Below are 16,046 nucleotides of genomic sequence, written 5' to 3' on the forward strand. Positions count from 1 at the left end.
GTTATTCAATGACATTTTCTAGTAATTAATTTAGTTAATAGTTTCATAAAATATTTAGAAGATAATTTGACATTAATTAATCTTATTGTTTATTGATTCAAATGTTTGAATATTAAGCGAATAAACATTAAGATTCTTTGACTTTAGCAGCAGGAGGCTAAAATCTGACGACGTTTGAAGATGAAAGCTAGGTGGTGTTTTCTAGGCTCAGTCGTTATCAGGTTTATTTTATTAATTTAGCAGTTTTATAAAACTGTTGTGTCCATTAAATGATCCTCTATCTAATATCTTCTATAACTGCAGTAATTATCTCTAGTAGTGTTGTTGTTTTGGAGGCGCTGCTGCTGTCGGCCATGTTGTTGTTGTTGTTGCTAGAAAACGTGTTTATCTGGAGAAGAATCCGCTGTGAGTCACTGCTCATAAATTCCATGGCTGCGCCGACCAAACGGAAAAGCAAGCCGACGTTAGAGGATAAAGAGGACAATGAATCGATGCGTGAGCGACCGCGGGACAGAAGCTGGAAAACAAAACAGCATCCAGCTCAGCGGCAGGAACCGAATATCCAGCCAAGCTCCTCTGAAAGCACCAAAGCATGATGGGAAAATACCAGCCAGACTCTCTGCTGTGACTAGACTTTGTTTTTACTGCACATACCCTCACAGCTCACATCAGAGTTTATTAGGACACGATTAGTGAAGCAAAACCAACATTCTAACCATGACATGTTATTCCTGCTTCATGCTGAAGCAGAATGAAAACTTTTACACTTCAAGCACCAGATTTACCCTCAATAGAAAACTAAGGCAAGTAGAAAATTAAGAAATAGTTAAAACCAATAATTACTTTAGATTTTATGTCAACAGTACTGGGAAATGGTGCAATCACGCATAGAAAAGGAACATAGAAGCGCTGATCGATAAACACTTTCTATGGTAGAGAAGGCAACTGTCAACCAGCTCCACAGGCCCCCAACCCCCCCACCCACACAGCCAGGCAGACGAGCTCCGAGCCAGCTCCCATGTCAGAGGATGAAGAGAGCACATCCAGTTAGTCACAGTCAGAGAAACAGGACTACACTGGAAAACAGGCCAAGCTCCAACATCTAGAAACAAAGGTGTTGATGGCAGCAGCACAGCTGATATTTCTCTCCAGGATGGAAAAACGCAACAATGAACAATGAACAGCAAAGTAAACACATCCTGCAAACACATAAATGATACTAACACACACAGCATACACTGGAAAAATCGAAATCCAGATAAGTCGTTTTTTTCTTAAAATAAGTGCATTTGTTCTTGGATTGAGGAGGTAAAGGATACATTTTGCTAATGGAACAAGACAACTTACATTTAAAATAAAAAATAAAAACACAATTGCATTGTCTTATTTCAAGTGCATTTTATCTTATTTTCTTATTTTAAGAGTAAAAATACTCATTCCATTGGCAAACTACCTCATTTACCTTCTCAAATTAAAGGTAAATACACTTCATTTAAAACATTTTTACTTATTTCTAGATAATTTTTCCAGTGTACATGCAAGTGTCCTATGATGGAAGTGCTCCCGACCACCAGGGGGAGACGATCAGCAGCTCATAGGGAACCAGAACATTAGTAATGAAATAAAAACACGATGTTCAGAGAGATTACGAACACATTCAAAGGAAAACTTTGCTTTTTTTTTACCTACCTACTACCAGGACTAACCTTAAACTAAACTCAGGCCTCCGCCGCGCTAGAACAAAATAATGTCCTCTCTATGCTGGTAAAATATAATCAATGGTTCCATCCAATCACAAGCTGCACTTTATGGAAATTCTACATCCTATGTGAACATCATTCCCTCCAAGGATGGTTATAGTCTCTCTCTATCTCTCTCTCTCTTTTCTTCTCATGGTGTTTTTTTATTTCTACTCTTTTCATTCTGGTCTCATTAAGACGATAAAGACATTGATGGATTCTCATAAAAATCAGCAATGATCTCCTGATGGAAGCTGATTCTTCTTTTCATTCTCCTTCTATTGGATCTAAGCGTTGCCATGACACCATATCTTGTCATTATCCAAACCCTCCTTGATTGGTTGAATGTTTCCCTTTCTGCCCACATTCTGTTCTCATCCAATCAGAACAGTCGTTCCCCAAGGCTGCGTATCAGAACCCTTTTCCATGTTTTCCTTCCTTCCTCTTTACAACCGGCTGTTTATATAGTGACCCTCCTCCCTCCCCCACGGAGGTCTCCCTCCTTTAGCTTGAAGTGATCCATAATTCAGCTGCTCCCTTTATTTCCCCCCCCCCACCCCTCCCCCAGCATATTACCTCAGACCCCCCCATCTCATTCACAGCATCACTTCCATTTAGATCCTCCTCTTCATTCCTCTCACTGTTTCTCCTTCTCATCTTAGCGCCACAGGAAGAAGAACTTTTTCCCGCTATGCTCCCAGACTTCGGACGACTCTTCCTCCAGATATCCTCCAGAACCGACTCTCTCTCTCCTCGAATCGAACCTCTAAACGGATCCGTTCCAGAATCCCCTTCTTTCTTTTTTTAACCTGCTCACTGATTCTTCTTCTTCTCTGTTTTTCTACCAGGATATTTGGCTCATATGTTGTTGGATTTTCACTGTTTCCTTTGGTGCTTTGAAATTAACCAAATCAAATAAAACTATTAGAATAATTTGGGTAACAGCTGATGTACTTTGAGGTTTTATAATTTATTTTTTTCTCTGTTCAGCTGCTGCAGGATGAAGCTCGATGCCAACCTCACCATCCCTCAGCCTCCTGAGGCTCCTTCCCAAGCCGGCCTTCAGTTTGCTGTTGCCACTGAGGAGGACTTTGATGAGATCATGGCCATGAGTCAGGACATATACGGCGGTCTGGACTACCTTCCCACCCGATACACTAGCTGGCTGCAGGAGACCAACCGCTTAGTTATTCTGGCACGCAAGGAAGGAAAAGTGGTGAGTTCATTCAATCATGCTCTCTATATAAATATATTTATATAGTTTGATCCTTAAACTGCATTTCTTTGTTATTTATTGTTTATGTGGATACTGCTAATATTCTGGCTGAACATGCATCCTGTAAATATCCCATTTTAACGCATTGCAAAGACATTCCACTATGACGCTCGGAGGTGTAGTGATCGTTTACAGAAAATCAGAACCAGACTGCCTTGCATGCTGGGCATTAAAACCAAACTCACTAGATGAGAAAGAGTTTCTCTCCAGGATGGAGTCACAGCCAAACAGGAACAGACCAGATGAAGCTACTCTGAGAAAAAGCAGAGAGAGCAGAACGTTAGAGATTGAACTAATAGATTCTGCAGAGTGGGAGAATAGAGATAGAATGAAGCAGAATGATGAAAAAGGGGTCCCTATGTCCTCCAGCAGTCTCAGCCTATAGCAGCAGAACTATAGCAGAACTATAGAGATAGCAGAACACTCTAACTAGAAGCTTTATCAAAAAGGTTTCATGTTCAGAAAGATTGGACCCAGTATTCTAGGCAGACAGACGGTTGTATTTTTTAAAACGTTTATTAGAAAAGGAACTGCAGTGAACATCATCGATGTCTAAGGCAGGAACCTCTGCAGGAGGAGACCACAGGTTAGTGACCGCGTCTATCTGGCGGAGGATGATGATGAACATGTGAGTCACTAACCTGGCCTTAAAGTTCGGTCTGTGTCCAGAGGACGAGGTTGGTTACAGCCGGTGTTTCCTAAAGATCAAATCTCTTTTGGAGATTTTTATTCCTTTTATTAAGATCTGAGGGCAGAGAAGGACAAATGGAACGTCTAAAAAATGACGTTTATAGAGATTTTAGACGAATAAAACAGTTATTCTATTTGTAGAAAACGAACGGTTGTTGGTGATACGAATTCAAAAGTAATGTAGCTTAATATGGCTAACTGAGCGAGCTAAAAGAGGCTAACCTGTTAGCTACAGCTAGCCACAGAGCTACCCAGCTCTTTATATCAGGTTCTAACAGTTACTTTGTTCACCAGAAACAGATTTTTTTCCCGTTTTATCGATCAGGTAAAACTTCATCGGCCATTAGACATGCTAACGCTAAAGATGCTCCCGACTCGGCACACTGACGCTGCGTGATGTTATTATCGTTGTCTGGGCAACCACTACGTTCATGTAGCGTAACGTCACTGGCATGAAGCAGGACCCGAGCAGGTCTGGTACCTACACCGGTCTGCTGCCTACACAACGTGGCGAGCAATGCCCAGAGAGTCCAGCATGCTGAAGGATCAGAGGTCAGAGAACAGGCAGAAGATTAAAACCAAGCAGGCTAAGGAAGGCTGGATAATCCAGAGGGCGAAGCCATAGCCGGGGTCGAACACCTGCTCGGGAGTCAGAGCCAGGAGATCAGAGGTCCAAGAGGTGCTCAAGGGAAATCCAGGATGGAGTCAGGAAACAGTTCCAGGTTCAGTCCACAGACAGGCAGAGATCCAGCAGGAGTCCAAAGACCGATCAGGCAAACAGATCAGAACGGGAACAGGCAGGCTCAGAGTTCCAGATGCAGAACAGGTCACGATCAGGCAATCAGAAACACTCAGGTACGCCAGAGAAAGTCTCACCACAGGCTGGAATAATCTGGCACTGATGACTGATTGAAGGCAGGTTAAATAGAGGCTGAAGCAGAAGCTTCAGATGAGCGGTAAAGTGAAACTGAGCAGCAGGTGAATAGAATGAATCATCAGACCAGTCATCAGCGCCGAGATCACGACAAAAGGAAGGTTTTAAGCCTTAGAATCAGACATGGCGTCTTGGTGCATCTCTCTCATGTACTGTAGGGTTAGGCGGTACATGTTTGGCTATAGACTGTATATGCTAGGTTGCTCTCTCTCCTCTGTAGATTGCTCTGGAATCAGCCTGTGTGATTGATGACGGAGAGACTCTGCTTGTGGAAGGTCTGCGTGTCGCCCCGCAGGAAAGGGGTAAAGGTGTAGCAGGAGTTCTGCTGCGGTTCTGCTCCGAACTGATCAAATCCAAGTATCCAGATGTGAAAGTCAGCCGCCTGACCCGCGATGACCAGCTTGGGCCCAAGGATTTTGAAAAGTATCGTATTATAACCAAGCAGGTATGATCAACCTAACATCATGGATCGTAGAAATCATGGAAAACGTTAAATATCTTTGGGGTGAAATGAATTTATTGTATCCCGCAGGGAATTCTGCTGGTGCGTTTCAGAGCCGAAGAACTCAAACTGCATCTTGGCCAGATGATGCAAACAGAGGGGGTTCGTTCATCAGTGTCCACACGCCAGGCCCCGCCCCCTCCTGTGCGTCTGGATCAAACAGCGATCCATCAGCTCTATCTGAGCACTGAGCTGATGCAGCGAGTGCTTCCCAACGCCACCATCATTCAGGACTGGCAGCCATTTAAGCTTCTACCCAGCAACCTGGCCATCCTCCTGAAGAAGGACATAGACTGGATGGTGGACGATGTGTGCAGCCCTACTGTGGCCAGTCTGTGTACCTTCCCCTTCAAGGTGCCCATTGGAGACGACTGGTAACTATTTATTTATGAAAAAAAATTAATAGAAGCTACAAATTCAATCTTGAAATCATCACAACTATCCTAGAAAACAGATATTTTAACACCTTATTCCATCTTATAAAATTGTTTTCTTTTTGGTTTCGGCCATAAAGAAAAAGTTCAGTGGATATTTTATATAGATTTACAAACATAGTGAAATATTTCAAGCCATTATTTCTTGGAATTTTGATGATCATAGATAATGTTAATCTATATTCACGGTTAATGTCCTTTCTAAGCTCTGGAGAGCAATGGAGGCCCAGGTTGCCAGGTTGCTTCGTTGGTCCGTTGCCTCTGATCTTCCTCATGAACTCAATCTCTAGAGATTAAACAAGATTCTGGTGCATCATGGAAAGTAACATTTAACCGAGTCCATCTGAAGGCAGACTGAGGAAGACTAGACTGGCTGTGGACCAACACCAGACAATGACATGAAGCCCAATACCAGCAACGATTCTGCATTACACACCATTAAAAGTTGATTATTGTTATTTCTCTCCAGTTCAAGCAGCTCTATCTGTTATAACGTGTCAAACGATTTGCCTCTGTGGCTTAATATCCGGTTGATGTGAAGCGATGGGGGTCAGATTAACTGGGTGGGTCTCCTGTTGAGTCTCTGCCTTATGAAGGGCATTTTGTTTCAGAACTATGTGCATCGTAAGTGTAAGACAGTTACTTTATAAGTTTTGTATTTGCAGAATTAAAAAAAAGAAATTCACAAGTAGAAGCACACTGATTCTGTTCTCCAAGTTGAACATCAAAAACCTCTTATATTCTCAGTTTTGCTCCCAATGGTTCAGAAATATTGCTGCAAACTACCTGTGCTTTGTAACGTTGGAGTTTTATAACTCTAGATTGTTTTTTAATCCGTCACAATTTTTAAAAAAAGTTACACCTCTTCAAGTTCTTGAGAACAAGGACATAGATTTTGTTCTTAGAGTTTCCCATCCAAATGTCTTCCATTCAGTTTGGCTACAGTTCATCTAAAACTAATTCCAACACGTTTATTAAAATCTTATAAGGAAAGAATTATATTATATATTTTTTACTTAACATTAATACAAATCAATGAATTCAACTGAATCTGGGTTGAATCAGTGAACCTGAGTCACAAATTCAACTTTACAAGTTATGCTTTTATTTTCACTTTTGACACAAATGATCTGTGAGTTGTGGGTAGTACCCTTGATCAGACAGCAGTGGGCGATGCTTCTCAGTAAGTCTGTCCCAATGGGAAATACATAAATAGCCTACCGCCATGTTGCCATGGCGTAACCCCCCAACAATAAGCAGCATTATCTGGGCCCCATATGAAGTAAAACAGGTGATAAAGATTCAGGAAAAGGCTCCAATCAGCCAAGAAGATACAGGTCTGCAATTCTCAGCAGTAGATGATCACACCTGCAGAATAGTGACTGCTCACCTTGAACGGAGCCATTGGTGACGGCGCACCCCCCAGTATATTCTGCTGTAAAATGAGTCGGGCTCATGATGCTCACAGCCCCCCCTCCCCCACGCTCTCTCCATTCCTCTCCTGGTCGCCATCTTTACTCCTCCTCTCCCTCTTCGGTTCTTTGAAAGAACGTCTTTATTTTTGGGAAGTTATTTCCGATCTTCCAGCGGTTCTTCTTTCCTTTTTCTTTTCTGGAATCCGCTTAAGTCGTCGTTTTGGTCTCCATCGTCGCTAACTCATTATACGTAATGGTTATGGTTTTAATCTACGCTCTGGATTACCCATAATTCCAAGTCGTATTGTAAAATATAAAATACTCAAATAAATCGTTCCTTTAAGATCTTTATTGCGGTTTGAAACATATTATATATTTTTTACCAACCGTCTAATGAACTATACCAGTTATTAGCATAGTAATTAAAAGTGTCTGCTTTGCTGTTGGTGTCGTGTTTAAACGGCTCACCATCATGGTGAAATCTGCCATGTGGCGCCGTATAAATCCAATCCGGTCTGGTCGGTCTCTTTAGGATCAGGTGGGTTCGCATTATTATCTGCAAAGAGACGTCCTAGTCTACAGTTGCGTCGGGGGTCCACCAGGTGTCAGTGTTGAACTTTAAAGACGAGGTCAACCATATTAAAAAGTCTCTATTTGCTGAGAACTGAAGCTGTTAACAATACAGCCCTTTGACAAACAGCCATTATATATATATATTTATGAAATCCACCTCTTCCTGTCTCGCTGGAGTCCCGCCCAGTTGGTAGAGCGTGCTGTTGGCTACCTGCGTGCTAGCATTCGGGATGGCATTCTAGCATTCGGGATGGTGTCCTAGCATTCGGGTTGGCGTGCTAGCATTCGGGATGGTGTACTAGCATTCGGGATGGTGTGCTAGCATTCGGGATGGTGTGGTAGCATTCAGGATGGCGTGCTAGCATTCGGGTTGGCGTGCTAGCATTCAGGATGGCGTGCTAGCATTCGGGTTGGCGTACTAGCATTCGGGATGGCGTACTAGCATTCGCGATGGCGTGCTAGCATTCGGGATGGTGTGCTAGCATTTCGGATGGTGTGCTAGCATTCAGGATGGCGTGCTAGCATTCGGGTTGGCGTGCTAGCATTCAGGATGGCGTGCTAGCATTCAGGATGGCGTGCTAGCATTCAGGATGGCGTGCTAGCATTCAGGATGCCGTGCTAGCATTCAGGATGGTGTGCTAGCATTCAGGATGGCGTGCTAGCAGTCGGGTTGGCGTGCTAGCATTCAGGATGGCGTGCTAGCAGTCGGGTTGGCGTGCTAGCATTCAGGATGGCGTGCTAGCAGTCGGGTTGGCGTGCTAGCATTCGGGATGGTGTGCTAGCATTCAGGATGGCGTGCTAGCAGTCGGGTTGGCGTGCTAGCATTCGGGATGGTGTGCTAGCATTCAGGATGGCGTGCTACCACTCAGGATGGCGTGCTAGCACTCAGGATGGCGTGCTAGCATTCAGGATGGCGTGCTAGCAGTCGGGTTGGCGTGCTAGCATTCAGGATGGCGTGCTAGCATTCAGGATGGCGTGCTAGCATTCAGGATGGCGTGCTAGCATTCAGGATGGCGTGCTAGCATTCAGGATGGCGTGCTACCACTCAGGATGGCGTGCTAGCATTCAGGATGGTGTGCTAGCATTCAGGATGGCGTGCTAGCATTCAGGATGGCGTGCTAGCATTCAGGATGGCATGCTACCACTCAGGATGGCGTGCTAGCATTCAGGATGGCGTGCTAGCATTCAGGATGGCGTGCTAGCATTCAGGATGGCGTGCTAGCATTCAGGATGGCGTGCTAGCATTCAGGATGGCGTGCTAGCATTCAGGATGGTGTTCAATCACAAAGTCTCGACTGAGAAGTGTGACAGGGAGGATGTTAGAGAGAGGAGCAGGCCTGGAGCTGGTGGGCCTCCTCCAAGGCCTCCTCCCATGGATCCCCCTCTCTACTCCTGCACCCCTGCCCTGGAAAGCAAAGGGTTGCTGAGGCATCTGATGACTCGGCTCGTAACCCTAATCCCAGAGTTTTGCTCCTGTCTCTCCTTTGTCTGTGATGCTGATTGAAGCTGAGAACCAACCAGTAGGACCCAGGAGGTCTTCCAGTATCCGGGGTCAGGGCGTCCGTCTGTCCACCCTGACCCCTAAATCCCTCCATCACTATATCGTGGATCATCACTACTTTTCAAGGTGCATTGTGGGAAATTTCGAGTCCACTATTTTTTCATCCACTAGGCATTCGGACACTCATTTAAAATGTCGTAAGCAGTGATTAGGGTGGATGTTCGGACACAGAGTCTTAGTAGAGGCTCCTCCATAGTTAATCAGCTCCTGCTGGCATTAGCCATACCTTGACTAGCATGGTTAAATCACAGTTGTCAGGCAGCAAAGGGTGATTGGACGGTCAGGACAGGGAAGCTGAAGCCATTGGACCAGGGAGATCCTCCACCTTCCAGGACGCCCTGATGGAGACAGGTGGTGGAATCTGACTGAAACTGGAGAACATTTGAATGATGAACAACAGCAAAGAACAGAAAGGACGGAAGAGGTGAAAATGACCAGGAGAGCCACGGTAGAGACTTGGACCTGAAACCAATTGTTGCCTTTGTTGTCTGAAGTTACCCTGGACGGGTCAGTCCATCGCAGCGCCACACGGAGACGCAGAAAGACGAACAAACACGCTAACTCACTCCTAAGGGAACGGAATTTCCAACCAACCTAACATGCAGGTTTTTGGACTGTGGGAGGAATCTGGAGAACGCAGAGAAAACACACACTGACACAGGGAGAACATGCAAACCACACGCAGAAAGGTCCCGGTTCTCCCAGGACTCAAACCCAGAACCCTCCTGCTCAGAGGCGATGGTGCTAACTACCATAGCACCGTCGCCGCCCCTGGTTATCAACATCAATTTGCAAACTGATCAAGTCTTCCAACGTTTTTGTCATGAAGGCATGCTGAGTCATCCTTAAGTTTTACAAAATTAAAAAAGTTCCACAATGTTTCTGTTATCTGTTATGGCGACACAGGTATGGTAACACTACGCCTCAGGTAACCACCTGGTGACTGTCGTCATACCTGCTGATTACCTGGTATTAGCTGGCCAATTAGTAGGATGGGTTATTGTTGGACGCTTTCATCATTTTAATCAAAAGTTAAAAACAATCTACTGGACTTTGATTCCAAGTTTGAAGACGTTTTGCTTCCATCCAGGAAGTCATAATGTCAACGACCCCCCTTTCATGTCTCTTAGAAGGGTGTCCTCAGAGACATAGACAGGTATGGGGCATTGCAGGCTAACAAAGAAGCCAAACGACCCCCATTCCAAAGGGGGGGACCCGTTCATCCGTTTCTATTTGCATGTTTTCTAAACTAAAACCAGGCTTTAAACGCTATCTCTGACATTTGGAATGGAAAAAGCTTCCTGGATGGAAGAGAAACGTCTTCAGACTTGGAAACAAAGTCCAGAGGATTGATTTTTAACTTTTTTAGAATGACTCTGACCTGGATGACTGAGAATCTTCACGTTCATCATTTTCATTATTAGTTGTTAGAAGCAACGTAAACCATTGTTTTAGTTCCAAAATAAATACGATAAAACCCGAGTTGGCTCATTGAAGACGACCTCAGGCTGTTTTTATGGGGGAAAGTCGCCACACTGCAAAAACCATCTAGAAATAAGTACAAAATGTCTTAAAATAAGTGCATTTACCCTTAATTTTAGTAGGTAAATAAGACGATTTGCCAATAGAATTAGTATTTCTACTCCTAAAATAAGAGAATTAGATAATATTCACTTGAAATAAGACAAGGCAATTGTTTTTTTCTTATTTTAAATGTAAATTGTCTTGTTGCATTGGCAAGGTGTCTCACTTATCTCCTCAATTCAAGACAAAATTCACTCAATTTAAGCAAAAATAACTCATACAGATTTCCATTTTTTGCAGTGCATGTGTTCCTTTCAGCGGTCCTCTGTGCTCTGTTTAGCCGTTTCTTATAAAAACATATAAATGATGTTTATCACTGCTGTTGTCTGATCTCCTAATTTAACCAGAAAACGACTTTTTCATTACCTGTCATCCAAAATTATCAAAAAAATATAAGAAACAAAGGCTTGAAGAGTTTCACTTTCTGAAATGTAGGATAGAATACGATTTGTTTTTCAGATTTAGACTAGAATAATGATTAGTTTCCATATCCACCTAGAATAAACTGATGAGAAAGCATCCAGCTGATTGTTTTTCTCCGGGTAACGTTTTCTTTTCTTCTCACGCAGGTATTACCTGAATATTGACATGTTTGGTAAAGATCTGGATCTGGCTCAGCAGCAGTTCCTGTGCCACCTCCAGCAGCACACAGCCAGCCTGAAGGGTCATGTGATGTGCCAGATCTTCCTGGATCCTGGTCTTTGGAGGCCCATGGCTGATTTCTGCCAGAACACTTTGAACGTAGAGCTGGTGAAGGAGTACACCGAGCAATGCGTGGTGGAATCAGACCTGCTCTAAAACAGGGAAGGAGGAAACTGATAGAAGTCAAACACTGAAAAAAAGAATCATTTCTGGACAGAAAGAAAAATATATTTTAACAAACTTACATTCTGATATATTTTAACGAAGGGAAAGTTAGCTCACAGGTGGATGATTAACTCAGCATCGTCAACAGAGTTTCCTGCAGGCTAATAGCACAATATTTTTGGGCTGGGTTATTCTAAATTAGACTTTGCATCAAATCTGTTGCATGTAAATATAGAAACCTCCAATCATCAGTCTGAGAGAATCAACATTAGCGTGATGTCAACCTAACTGAAGCATAGTGACTCAATAGTGTCAGACAATAACCAACCTTATTCACTTAGTGCATTTGTGGTTAGCTCTATTTCTTTTAAAGGATGAATTGTAAGATTAGTTTTTCTGGTAGCAATAATGAAATCTAGAACTAGTTCAGCCCCTCATTTCAAACCTTCTTTCTGTTAAACCTTTATTTGTCGGAAGGCTGAGTTGGGTTGCGACGTCTGCACAAGTTTAAAGGCACTTTAACTAAACCATGGAGGTTTTCTAAGCTGGGAAAGTTCAGGATTTAAGAGATTCCCTTTTTTTCTTCTGTGAGCATCGATATCTAGAGTCAGGATGTGAATCAAAGGATTCTCTGATATAAACATCTAAAGCTTTGATCTGCTCGGATCAGATGCTCCTCCTCCTTCCTTCTAACCAGGTTAACCGGAACATGGGCTGAAACTATCCGCCGTTAACAAGAACTTCATCTATGTTCTAACTTTAGTTCAGATTATTGCAGAGAAACTAATCCCTTTTTTATTTAATCTCCTTTGGAAGGAACATTAAAATAATCTGCCTGTTCTGTTAGTCTGGATAGATGGAGCATTGCCTCCACCTCATCGTTTCCCTAATCCAACTTTAGGAGTGTGGGTCCTCACAAAGATGGCAAGAACTGCAGGCTAAATGAGGTCCCCATATGTAGATATAAATGCATGGCAACCTGTGTTTAATGCAAGAAAAAAAAACACAATGTTCACAAAGATAACTTTGATCTAAAGTTCAAATCCAACATTCATTTTTTAAACCAGCCTTCAACAGAATGTTAAATAAAAAAACAGACGTGAACTAAAACGATAAAAAAGACTGAAAACAATGCGACCAATAGGAAGCCGTTAGATCCAGGCGTGTCAACCAATCAGCATCGCAGGCGTCTCTCTGCAAGGCTCACTGACAAAGAAACGGGATTTTCAAAATAAAACTCAATCACAGAACTGAAAGAAAAAAAGACAATTTTTATTTTTAATGCAACAAATAACATTTTCTAAGCAAAAGTTTCTAGTTTCACAGAATCATCCAGTTTTGATTTAATTTACTGAAATTCATTTTAAAACTTTAAGATAAACAAAAAGTTCATATATACTGTATATATATATATATATATATATATAAAATCAGACGAATAAAATGGAAAATAACAGGGAATAGAGAAATGTGGTTTTAGTTTGCTGCTTATTTATTAAGATGATTTTAATCTGATAATTAATCGTCTTTGACCAATAAATTAAAATTTTTTCAAGATTGAAAGAAAATTCAATAACAAAGACGGTTTTAGTTATTTCATTTTTTGTTTTAAAACTGTTGCAGCAGAAATGATTCTTAAAAGATGCATCTTTTTATTTTTTATCTAAATGATAAAAGGAAAGATTATAATTTTTTTAAAGGCACTAACATTCTGCTTATTGTCTGAATGCTCCCTGATCTGCTGCAGATAAACACCAACATTAATAACAGATTCTGCACTTTTAGTTTGTTGCATTAGTTTTTTTTTAAAGGGGAAAGTTTCCACATCCACTGACATTAAGGTGATCGACAGCAAATCATCCAAACAACCAAATTATTTATCATGAAGGTAAAATAGTTGCATTTTATCACAATAAGAAAGAAAAACAGCCTCATTCCCCTCATAGTGTTTACTTTGTCCTGTTGGAGCCTGTAGGGAATTTTTGCACCAGGTTTGATCAGCAGAAATAAACCATGTTGTGCGCCGTCGCCACCTGCTGGCAGTTCTTATTCATCTATCCAGCCACGTGCTCCAGGCTGCTGTAGATGTTCTGATTGTTTTCAGAGCGCCACTTGGCATCCATCTTTATTTTTCACATTTTAAGTTCTCTTTTCTACGACGGAGTATCAGGGCCAGGCTACAGATAATTTTTTTCTATTTCGAGAATAAAGTCACAATATTACTAGAATAAAGCTGTAAAATTAAGAGAACAAAGTCATAAAATTACAAGAATAAAGTCATAATATTATGAGAAACAAGTTGTATTTTAGGATAATTCTTCCAAGAAGCCCTTTCTTCCTTAAAATGAGGAATGTGGAGCATCATTAGAAGTTGTACTTTAGTAACCTGACTCCGCCAGATGGATTAGCTCCGCATATCCATCTGGAAACCTTCCGTTGAAGTAATTTTGGGAAGGGGCGAAAATACTGGTTAGCTGATTGGCCTATGTTGGTGATAGACGGGCCAAATAAACCAATCAGATCAACGAAGCATATGACGTACTAACAGAGCGACGACGAAGAGGAGCCAATTGATAGATCAAGCTCTTGCCGAAACCAGTGGGGAGAAGAGCAAAAACATCTTTTCCTCTGAGAAAAGCCTCCAGAGCAGTGTTTTGCTCTTCTTTCAGTGAAGAAATACTCTGTAATTCCCAAATTTTCTTTAACGGAGAGTCTCCAGACTGATCTGAGAGTGAAACCTTGAAAGCTCGCGAGATCAGGATGGTCTCACGAGGCTAGTACTTTAACATCTTGATAAATCAGGAAATCTTTTAGCAGCAGCATCAAACTGGGCAGGATGTCAAAGTGGACTCTGGTTGCTGATTGGTGGAGCTGGTCGGCCGTCATCTGCTGGGTGGAGCTCCAAGCTTTCTTTCTGAAACGGGTTGATGAATGATGACTTTATTCTCCTAATATTTCGACTTTATTCTCAAAATAAAAATAAATCTCTAACCCGGCCCTAACACTCCTCTGCTGGAGAAGATCTGCCTATCTGGACCTCACTGCTTCTCCAGTATGATTCATTCACTAACCCAGCAAACAGTAAATTCTACTTCCTACCATGGAGGATCCATTTCTGCTTTGCCTGAAGCGTCCCAATGGATTCACATCCATGATCTTTATGGACACATGTCTGCGGCTCTTCCTTGTTTCCTTATGCATCACATGGTTCCTCAGATGATGACTTTGTTCAAGCAAATCTACGCAAAGAACTTTGTTTCCTTACAAACAGAGAAAAAACTAAACACTATTATTGTGCAGAACATTTAAGAGCCACGCTATCATTTCCTCTGAATGCTTTCGCATGTGACCAGAGGGACCGGCTGAGGTTAAAGTACGTTACGTGACTTGGCCCCTAAAGTCGGACATATGTTGTACGATATTTTCAATCATTCGCAGTTACAGCTCAAACTGTACGACAAAACCGCAGAGTTTGAAAGTTCACCACTGGAGAGATGGCGCTTTTCAGAGTCGGCAATCTGGAAGAAGAACTTCCTTCTTTGCTCAGTGGTCGAGGTTCTGGTAAATCAGCTTCTACAGCAGGAATTACCTAACCTGACTCCTTCTGTTGAAATAATTTTGGGAAGGGGCGAAAATACTGGTTAGCTGATTGGCCTATGTTGGTGATAGACGGGCCAAATAAACCAATCAGATCAACGAAGCATATGACGTACTAACAGAGCGACGACGAAAACACAACCACAAGCCAGGCTACTCTTGCTGAAACCAGTTGGGAGAAGAGCAAAAACATCTTTCCCTCTGAGAAAAGCCTCCAGAGCAGTGTTTTGCTCTTCTTTCAGTGAAGAAATACTCTGTAATTCCCATAAAACTTGCTCGATAGCCACGCTAACGCTAGTTTCATCGGCTGAAGCCGCCATGTTCTTTAGACTGAACTGTCGCGCTTCTCGTTGCGTCACACCTCAACCCGCCTCAAAGCCAACGCTGATTGGACGTTCGTTTGGTGAACGGCTCCAAATTTTCTTCAACGGAGAGTCTCCAGACTGATTAGCGAGTGAAACCTTGAAAGCTCGCAAGATCAGGATGGTCTCACCAGGCTAGGATTTACCCACCAATACTTTTAAACATGTTTTATTTTCTCCACGATACCTGATCAGGAGGTTGTCATTAGAGGCTGATCGCCACTCCTTACGACACGAAGTAGGACGCACGATGAGGCTGAAACTCGATCCAAACAATTCTCGCACAACTGGAAAATCGTCCCAAAAAGGGCAAAAACTCGTAGACTGTATTCCCATCTTTAGACATCTCTGACACTGAAATTATTCATCCACCTCTTTGATGCAAAACTTGTACAAAAAAAAATAGCTAACTTTCGAATTAGACGGCAGACGCATGAAATGTCTGTTTTTAGAAAACCAGCGGCCGGTTCGTCTCTCCTGTAAATAAAACCAAACATAAAGCCACGGCCCCTTCGCCCAGTTCACCATCATTTTCACATCAACTTCAAATCCAGCGTCTTCCTGATCTGCTG

General features: G+C 42.4%; 1 protein-coding gene across 2 annotated transcripts in view; it reads left to right on the forward strand.

Annotated features, from left to right (window-relative positions):
* nat16 (N-acetyltransferase 16) overlaps positions 1-12,779 on the forward strand; it is a 47,811-nt gene extending 35,032 nt beyond the window's left edge. For both annotated transcript variants that reach the window (XM_038272857.1, XM_038272858.1), the window contains exons 2-5: positions 2,730-2,955; positions 4,860-5,084; positions 5,172-5,515; positions 11,278-12,779. In XM_038272857.1, coding sequence (XP_038128785.1) covers positions 2,740-2,955; positions 4,860-5,084; positions 5,172-5,515; positions 11,278-11,506 — 1,014 coding nt within the window. In that variant the 5' untranslated portion in view covers positions 2,730-2,739 and the 3' untranslated portion in view covers positions 11,507-12,779. The remainder of the gene's footprint in view (positions 1-2,729; positions 2,956-4,859; positions 5,085-5,171; positions 5,516-11,277) is intronic.
* The last annotated feature ends 3,267 nt before the right edge of the window (positions 12,780-16,046 follow it).

Source organism: Cyprinodon tularosa, unplaced genomic scaffold (assembly GCF_016077235.1).
Source record: "Cyprinodon tularosa strain WSP-4 unplaced genomic scaffold, ASM1607723v1 ctg843, whole genome shotgun sequence".
NCBI classification, from domain to species: domain Eukaryota; kingdom Metazoa; phylum Chordata; class Actinopteri; order Cyprinodontiformes; family Cyprinodontidae; genus Cyprinodon; species Cyprinodon tularosa.